Below are 10010 nucleotides of genomic sequence, written 5' to 3'. Positions count from 1 at the left end.
TCCATCACAATACATACATATGACAGGCCACATATAACTGCTTCTGATCCAAAGTGGGGGTGCTAAAACACACAGTTGATCCACCAGGTCTGAAAGTGCAACACACACACACACACACACACACACACACACACACACACACACACACACACACACACACACACACACAGACCCCGGTGCGCCGCCCTGTGGTGTCTCCTGTCTCTCCTCTCGGAGTCTCCTCAGAGCCTCAGCGGACTTCAGCTCAGCTCTGTGTTTGGATTGATCCCCTGGACCTGGCAGCGAAGGAGAAGCGGAGACAGACGGTCTAAAAGTGAGTTAAGCTCCAGTTTGAAGTCGGTGTCTTTCACTCTTTGATGACAATCATTTCTACGGAAGCTTGTTTGTGAACTGAAAAGTCAGTTTGTACCGTGACTAGTTGTGACCAGCGGTGTAACCAGTCAGGAAAAACAGTCACGTTAAACATTATTCAGAGTCGCTCACTAATCACTACGTTAACTAAGTTAAATTGAAGTGTGCTAATGTTTGTCAGGGTTAACAGAGGTCGGTTAACTAGTTTACAGCTAATGGACGTGATGCTTTTACTGTCTTTAGCGTGAACCTGTAACCTTAATGTTAACCCAGATGAATAAATCCTTTAATCTGAAGTCTTTAGAAGTTACTGTATCTTCTTGGCAGAGATGAACAACAGAAAAAAGAGAGTTTAACTTTACTTATAACTTCCTAAACGTCGACTTCCTCCCCGTTACCGTGAACCGTAGATGCTTTCTGTCCGTAGCTGACGGTACAAACTGGGATCTTTAGCCATCAGTGTTTTATTTAACTCTACAAGTACGAGAGTCCCCCAGTATATAAGGGATGCTTCATACAACATCTGGTTGTATGACTGAGAAACAATAAAGATATATTAATGCTGACACATGTCCAGACACAGCGGGGCCGAGCCTGCATGTGGGAAACGTGAGTCCATGTGCAGATACAACCTGAAAGACTCTCTGACAGACTGTTGAGGAGAATCTAATGTCCAAACACATGTAGGATTAGACACGTACGTAAAGCCAAACATATGTGTACAATATTAAACAGCCAGAGCTCCCAGGACTATGAATTTATATCAACAGCTTTAGATTAAAGAACAGACAAATCAAGATCAGTAACTACTTGCTAAGAGTCTGATTTATAGAATTTATAAGCCACTTCAGAGAGATGGACATAATTACTCAGCTTGTGTGTAACAACACCATGTCAGGTCTGACCGAAACTACAGCTTCCCCCACAGAGGAAACACAGAATCAGCACAGTGCCAGACCTATTTGACTATTTCATGATGTGTTGAACAAGAAAAGTGGAAATACTTGAAGTGATATTTGTGTGTCGAAATTAAACCAAATATACAAGTCAGGGCAACTTGGGCTAAATGAGTTTTATTGTTTTATTCACTCTGAAAGTAAATCAGCACGAAAGCATTGAGGTTTATTATGTATTCAGTTATTGCATCAGTTAATTTTAATGGAGACATGCTGCCATGTGATCATTTGACCTTATGCTCTTATGTGAGTCATAAGACAAGGCAAGGCAGTTTTACTTATATAGCACCATTCAGACACAAGGCAATTCAAAGTGCTTTACAGGGACATAAAACACAATAAAAACAAGACAGAGAAACATTAAAACGCTAAATTTGCATGTAAAAGATAATAAAAGTACAAGCAAATAAATAGTTAAAGCTTAAGAGGAGAAAAAAGACAAGCATGTGGATAAATAATTGTGGATTACAAAAAGTTATGTAGTTCATTTATTGGAAAGCCACAGTAAACAGTAATGAGCTGACAATTTTAGCATAGAAACTAAAAGCTGCTTCACCTTGCTTAGTTCTGATTTTGGGAACGCTGAGTAGATCTTCTCCAGATGACCTGAGGGGTCTGGATGTCTCATAATGTACAAGTAAGTCAGTGATGTATTTGGGCCCCAAGACCATTTAATGCTTTGTAGGTAAACAGTAGGATTTTAAACACTGGAAGCCAGAGGAGGGATTTAAGTACCGGTGTGATGTGCTTCTCCTTCTTGGTGCTAGTAGTGACTCTGACCACTGCACTCTGGACAAGCTGCAGTTGTCTAATTGATTTTTTATTTAGACCTGTGAAGACACTATTGCAATAGTCCAGCCTACTAAAGATAAACAAGCGAATACGTTTTTCTGTATCTTCTTTAGACAAACATCTTTTAATTCTGGCTATATTTTTAAGGTGGTAGTAGGCTGATTGTTTTTATGTGGGAATTGAAATTTAGGTCTGAGTCCATTATAACACCAAGATTTCTGGCATGATTAGTAGGCTTTAATGCAATGAAATCAAGGTGTGCACTGACTTTTAATCTTTTGTGTTTGGGGTCTTGTCGTGGAAATTTCTGTAAATAAAGAGTTCGCTGTGAGGAGTTCTTTGTTGTGTCTTTATTCTTGCAAGAAGGGAGAAACAATACAGAGTACAGCGTAGTCTGCAAAGTGTTCTAAAGAGCAGAGTGAGATGCAGAGTATTTGTAACAGGCTGTTGCTGGGCAGACTGCATCCACCCATGCAGGGTGCAGTTAACAAATATGTGAGTTGGATACATTTTTGCACAGATTGTCTCGGTGGACATGACCATAAAAGGAGTTGTTTTACAGAGTGGTACCTGTTACAGAGTGGTAGCAATAACAGATTGCACTAAACCTGTGAGGAAGAACATGTGCCAGTGAGTGAGAAGCACAAAGAAACAAAAAGGAGTGGAGATTTTCATCATAATCTAAATAAATTATTTCAGTTTTATCTGTATTTAGTTGTAGGAAATTCTGGCACATACACTCAATGTGTTTAATGCATTTGTTTAGCAAATGTAAGGGATTGTGGTCATGTGGAGACACTGTTACATACAGTTGTGCATCATCTGCATAAGTATGGTAGGAGATGTTATAAGATTCAATGACATGAGTGTAGAGACGCTTTTCTGTGGTTGTTCAAACTGAAGAGATGACACCAAGATGCATTTAAGAACTTTATGTAGTTTATGAGCTTGTTGTCTAACATCACAGGCGTAGATGAGAGACCAAAGAATACAGAGTAAGGCTTCCACATATAGAGGGTTCTTCAAGTAATATCTGATTTCATGTTTGTGAGGGGGTACCCCAATGATTGACGTGACCTTTCCTTAGCCTGAGGAGTTGTCCTGACAAAGCGGAGCCAAGAAGATAGATTGCTGACTTATGGATAACATAAATACCATCCGGAGTACATGTTCCTGCAACATGTAACATAAACATAAGAAAAACATTCCAACAATGAGAAAGGGGAGAAAATAGACGTGAAAGAGAAGAGGTCCGAGAATGGACCCTTGAGGAACCCTGTGTTATTTTTGTTTGCTCAGGTTTAAAATTACCAATTGACACAAAGTAGTCCCTATCCTGTAAGTAAGATTTGAACCAGTTTAACTCTGTGCCAGAAAGTCCCACCCACTTTTACAGTTACAGACTTTTGTCTGATTTAAATTTTCTCTGTGAAAAAGGGTGCAAAGTTGTTAACCACAAGGACTTGTTTATCATAAGGGGTCCTTTGTTTGTTGGAGGTAGTCCATAAAAGATACATAATAGGGTGTTTTCAGTGAGACAGATGCTTTTCCTGTGACTTCAGGTTCCTTGTCATCGAGGTTTGTCTCTTATTATTGTACAACAGTGTCTTTAGTCTTCAACACATCTGTATTTTGTGTGTTATTTCATATGCATTGAGCCCTTTGTAGATATTTCTCCACCACATCATCACAAGTGAAGATTGGCCAGAAGCACAAGTTTTCTTCATCACTCACTTTAAACTCCAACTTCAGCTGTACACAGGTATTGATTCTACAAGTGCAACATGCAGCCAGTTGAAACACGAAAAGGTTTGTCTTTAACTTTCTGCATTAGGGCTACCATGCTTACACTGTTCCCTGTAATTATGTTTGTAATTATGTCCGATGTGTTCTCTGTGTTGTAGGAGTTTCTACCAAAAGCCAGCTATTCCATTCTCTGAAGGTGTATCTGAACAACGAGAACAGACTCCAACCCATTATTGGTCTGTAGCACCTATTTTTTTGTACATGTTGTCAGTGTTGTGTGTGTGCATTTAAATAATTTATTATTTTATGTACATTCAGGCCTGGGCAGTATTATAGAATGTGTAAAGGCGAGCACACACAACAGAGAAGCATTTTATCTGTGTGAGGTGTGTGTGTGTCGACATAGTAAAGCTGACATGCGGAACCACATTATGGGGAGTATCCACAGATACAACTACATTGTAAGTAGTGCTGTAGAAGAAGTCACAATGGCAAGTTTGCCTGCTGCTTTACATTGTAGTTAATTAACGGGTGGTGGTTTGCTTAACAGAAAGCCTGGCACCCCCACCTAGTGTCTGAATGGAAGGAGAACTCTGACCTGTCTAAGCTGGCCTGGCCACTGATGGATATAGCCAAGACACTTGAGGGAAAAGAGGGGCCTGGCGATGTCCAGGTTTGTTATTTTGATTGCTTATATCTTTGTTTGTCATTGCAAACAGTGGAGTGTTTTGGGTAGGAGTACTCATATCTCTTTGCACCTTCATATTAAGTTGCTTGAGGTTGGAGATGCTGTTTTCCTGACGATGGCAACACTCTGTGAGAAAGACGGTCAGTCACCATTCACTTATTTAGGTCCTCAAACTCAATCCCGCCCTCATTTCACAATTCCTCATTTCCTGTGTGTGATATCCTTTGTGTTTTTAGTGGCTTTAGTTCCATGTGTTCTCGGCTCCTTTTTTCACTCCACGTGTGTCTGTTTCTCTCTCTAACACCACAGCAGTAACTCTGATAAATATTTTAAGAAATGGGCAGAGGCAGGTTGAACCAGAGATCGGTTCAGAGACTACATCTATGCCGCTGGAGCACTGTCCCACCCAATCGCAGAGGATTGTATTGCTCACCAAGAGCCAACAGATATGGTCAGAGAAATCCCTCAAGACCTCAGCAGAGACAAACAAGCCTCCATCTCCAATACAGTCAGCTATAGCTCCTTTTGTCAAGTCAGACAGCTGGTTACAGAAGGCGTCAATGTCACCGTGGGACAATACTCAGATGCCACATGAACTCTCTGTGCTGTCAGAGAACAGCAGCAGCTTTCTTGATGGGTACACAGGAACCAAACCTCTTATTGGTGAGCAGAGATAAAGAATGGCGACAACAAGTGCTAAGATTACAGACAATGTAAAACTGATTTCAACATGATTGAAAAATGCATCTTTACAATAGATTACAGTAGCTAGATCATTGGGATGCACTGAAGCTGTAAAGAAAAAGAAATGTGAAATTAAATGAAAAAACTAAATTACTATTACTTGCTCCATTACCAATAATAAGTGCTGCACATCAGACATTCATAGTGGATACTCTTGTGAGAGTTTTACTGAGTGCTACTGCATATATTATGGGTATGGATTATTTAAAGGAATAGTTCAACATTTCAGGAAATCCATTTATTTGCTTTATTTGATAAATGCCACTGCCATGTTTGTTCGGTTAATATGTAGCTTGAGCCTGCAGCTGGTTAGCTTATCTTGGTTCAGCTTATTTCTTGAGCGGGACCATGAAGTTCATATAGTCTCTCTACTAGTTGCCTGGAAACTGCTCCCAGCCAAGGACCATGTTGTTTCCAGGCGTTGTGCTAAGCTAAGCTAACCGGCTGCTGGCTCCAGCTACATATTAACTGAACAAACATGGCAGTGGCATTTATCTTACTATCAAAGTCTTGGCAAGGAAGCGAAGGAGTGAATTTCCTAAAATGTCAGACTATGGCATTAAAAGAAGCTGCTTATATATGTTTGCAACAGGTCTCTTGCACGTGGTTGAGTGTAGAAGCGAAGACGGCCACACATACTGTTTCTTATGTCACTGCTGCCGCATCAGATCCAACAAAAAGGACATCATTGATCACCTAACCAGCTCCTCTCATCTCGTGAACTATTTGGTTAGTTTGTTGTGGATCATTAACTGAAATGTAGAAGAGCACAAATCCAGAACATGCCAGGTTTGAAATTTAAGTTCACTGAAAACGTGTGTGTGTAGATGGAAACCCATCCTGAGCAGTTGGGGCTAATGATGACAGATATTAATAACAACTTTGAGCATCTCCAATCACTGGCCCAGAAGGTGGAGCAAGAGGAAGGCAGAGGAGAGCTGAAGGTATCGCATTTATTATCCCGCCTTGTATATAACCCATATGTTCTTTAGAAAAAAAAGAAAAAAGTCTTGAGTTCACTTGTCAGTCAAAAACATCTCATTTCCAGGTGGTAAACGCACCAGAATCGCTCTGTATCCTACTGACTGGCAAAAGTTACCACTGGTGTAAGTACAGATGCATTCCCACCCACTGTGTTCTTTGGCCATAAACCATTCACCTCTTTAGCTCCAACTCTCTTGTGATGTAAGTATGAGTGTCTACACCCTCACTCCTTATCACAGTTTCATTTCTTCAAGAAGGTGGTGCTATACTTGGTACTGTGCATAAAAGTGATGCCTCAAGTTTTAAACACTCAGCTTTCTTCAGACTTGAAAGGTGTCGGTTAAAGAAAAGATAAGCATGCAGTAGCCACCATGAATCCAAGGTGACCACAGCCTCCGTTCCACTTGATAAAACAAAGTAGAAACGTTTAGACTCACTTTTTATAGTGTAGGGATTGAGTTTTGAGCAACGGACACTCACACTTTATTATCTAATGTTGCTTTATTCACCCTGTTAGCTTCATTCTTTGTTATTTACCCCCGTTGATGCGTTAGGGGTACCAGTGTTCAACTACTCTTTCTTCTCCAGCAGTCAAGCCCGCTACTTTGAATTGCTCTCTTATTCCTTCACCAAATTTGCTTTTGTGCTTTTGAGACTTATGCATGTTTATGATTATTTTTTATTTGCATACGTCCTGTATTTGTTTTCAGGTATTAAGATGCTATGGAATGGAGGGACACACACTAACACCCAAAAGAGGAAAATAGCTGCCAAAGGTGTGTGTTTTTTCTGTCAGTATTTTTATGATTTCCTGTTGTTTTTTAAGCTATGTGGATCTCATTTACACCTTTTCTTCAAGGGCCAAGTGTGAGTAAGACTTCAAATCAAGGAGTGCAAGAGAAATGTGGGGTAGCGCTGTCAAAATGGGAAAAGAGGAAGAAGAAGAAAGCGAATAATATTGTGTTTAAGGTAAGCCTGCCTATTGCCAAAGGGTCAGTGCTGCTGGCGAGGACGTCTTTCAACATGGACAGAATTCCTGTGTCATTGGCATACTCGCCTCCATCTGCGCCAGAGTCTCAGTCAGAGGACTGTGAGTTGGACTGTGAGACTGTTGACCACGCTGAACACAACTCGCTGTGTGTAACCTCACAACTTCAGCAAGATGTCTATGGTGGAGATGCAGATGCTGGTCAGCACATGAGACCAGCAACAAACGTCACTCAGTATCAGGAGCTGGATGGTTATTTCAGTGACTATCAGTACTTCAACCAGTCCAAAGACATAACTGGGACAAATGACCAGACGTTTTATGGGGGAAAGATTGACAACAGACAGCATGGCTCTCAGGAAACATCAGCTGAGACGTTCTACGAAGGGTGGCAAAACGAATACCCGGAGACACAAAATGAGTGGCTGTCGCCTGCTGTGTGCGACACTCAGGACTGGTCATCTTATTACTCTTCCTATCGATGTGAGGTGGCTTACACTGAGCAGTGGTACAATTCAGCTCAATTCAACACAGAAGAGAGACAGAGGGAGATGAGCTCAGATGCAACACAACATTATTACCAACAACAGCCACAAAATCAGTACATTGGCACGAGACCATACGAATCTTGTGACAGTCAGTGTGGGGCAGCATGGTTTGCGGGTGAACTGACTCCTCATTTGGACGCTGCTAGGATCAACATGCAACCTCACTTGGGAGATCCCCTTGCTTACTGTGGCAGCACTGCACCAGAGCCTTGTGCTTTCTAATGTTGAGCTTGAACAGAGACGACTGCAAACTGTGGTGGAAGATTGTCTGCAGCAGACTCAACTCAGATGAAATAATGCACAAAACACAGTTGGTTGAAGATTGAAGATGATGAAATCAGAGGAAGAGCATCTGTCTCTCATACATGAAGTATCTTTTGTAGTCTGTCCCCAACAAAGGACCCCTTATGAGAAAGAACGCCTCATAGATGGCACGAGCTCATGAGCTACTCACAGGACGTGTCTATATACAATTATCTCATACATACAGCAACAACATGTGACAGGCATATGATATTGTCCAAGACACCCTGAGGTGGAGTTCAGTGCAAGGTGAAGCATAATGTGCTCCACAAAGTTATATGACACAACCCATGGCCCATCAAGCCATTCTAGCAGGCCATGGGGTCTAACACCAATATTAAAGTGAAGACAGACACTTTCCTCTTCCCTCCATGTTGTGGGGCCCACTCTGATCTTAGTTTCAGAGCTGCTGGTTTGTGAGGTTGACAATATATTGCTGATGTCCCCATTGAATGAAAACACATATAGTTGGTCCAGCGTGGGTTGTTATTGTGATGTGGCATTTTTTATTATTCTTCTCAAATTAAAGTTTCTGGTTTTTGTCAGAAATGTGAATCTCATAATGGAGGCATGTTTTTCCTGTAGGGATACAATAGCCTTTGAGATTAGTAGTACTATTTTATATACAGAATATTTCTTTTATATGAAAGTGGCATTGATTTTTGAATTTTCATTCACCAAAATCAAAAAACATGAAATTTTTAACCACTGGGTTGAAATGAGTCTAGACTGTGACATATGTCCTTGGATGTGCTCTGACATACAGGTGAAAATGTAGCTTTTGCATCATCTGGTCAAACAAAAAAATGACAACTTCTGCTTTCTGACTAGAATTCATTCATACATTTCTAGGTTTTGCATGTGACGATGAGAAACGTCCTCTGTAACATCGGGCATCAAACTTTGTATAGCAGCCGGCAGTTTTTCAGTGTTTTATAGATTGCGTTAGCTCAGACCAACAACACACTGTTGTGTAAATGTGTTGAATTACTATCACCTACATTTTCTATTTCTTCTGGGCCATTATACCAAAGTCACTGAACTTGTTATGTACAAGCTGTGCCTGAATAACTCCAAAGTAGTACTTACTGTAAGATTCATTGAGCATACGATGGCTTACTGTAGGTTTTCTCAGCTCTTGAAAGAGCATATTAATGTTGAGAAAACAAGGTAAAATGTGCTGCTTTGTTAATTGTTACTGAATAAAACACTGCCAAGGACACTTATGTGATATGTGTGTGAAATATAATTTTCACCTCCTTTTCTGCTATACTGAAGATAGTATGTTATGTTGACTATGGTGTATAATGGAATGACTATTATTCTAAGTTGCTATAAACAAGATTCGGGAGGTAATCCAAGTGATAAATCTATCACGCTTAGATATTGTAAAGCTAGGTAACATTCAGGTATGTTGTATGTCTAAAGTTAGCGGTTGGTGAAGCAATGTAAATGTCCAAAGCTGTGGGGCATAATATTATAACTAGTTTTGCTTATGTCTTTTAATTTCTTCATTCGGGAGGTTGTATTATTGCTGCGACATCCATCCCCAAACCTGCTGCTGATTGCTTATTGCACTACAGCAGAGGGGGAAATGAAGAATGAATAATCTGTTGGTTTCAAATGACAAATTTAAGATTAAAATTTAAGTGCCCATCACAAAGAGATGTAAATCAGCAAAACCTCAGCTACAGTCAAATACAGCAAGGGATTTCGTTTATATATATATATATTTATTTTTTAGTAAATAACATCCAGGGTTGCATCATTCAGTTATTTCAGAAACAAAAAGGGAGAACAAGCTTTAGGTTTACCTGTTTTAACCTTTGCTTGGTAACAATGTTAACGAAAAACATGTACACTCAGTGATCAATACAGTATGCAGCCAAGCAATAACCCAACTACAAACA

The 10010-nt window shown here is 40.3% G+C and overlaps 1 protein-coding gene across 1 annotated transcript; it reads left to right on the top strand.

Moving 5' to 3' along the window:
- The first annotated feature begins 240 nt into the window (after positions 1 to 240).
- Positions 241 to 9313, top strand: LOC139215650 (uncharacterized). The gene is made up of 12 exons (XM_070846677.1): positions 241 to 313; positions 3768 to 3908; positions 4004 to 4081; positions 4164 to 4306; positions 4396 to 4518; positions 4616 to 4673; positions 4843 to 5196; positions 5870 to 6006; positions 6105 to 6221; positions 6326 to 6383; positions 6972 to 7037; positions 7121 to 9313. The coding sequence occupies exons 2-12, from the start codon at positions 3884 to 3886 to the stop codon at positions 8017 to 8019; spliced, it is 2058 nt and encodes a 685-aa protein (XP_070702778.1). The 5' UTR covers positions 241 to 313; positions 3768 to 3883; the 3' UTR covers positions 8020 to 9313.
- Positions 9314 to 10010: the final 697 nt, after the last annotated feature.

This window comes from Pempheris klunzingeri, chromosome 16, assembly GCF_042242105.1.
Source record: "Pempheris klunzingeri isolate RE-2024b chromosome 16, fPemKlu1.hap1, whole genome shotgun sequence".
Lineage (NCBI taxonomy): Eukaryota > Metazoa > Chordata > Actinopteri > Acropomatiformes > Pempheridae > Pempheris > Pempheris klunzingeri.
The sequence above is the reverse complement of the archived record's forward strand: the minus strand, read 5'-3'. Positions and strand labels throughout refer to the sequence as shown.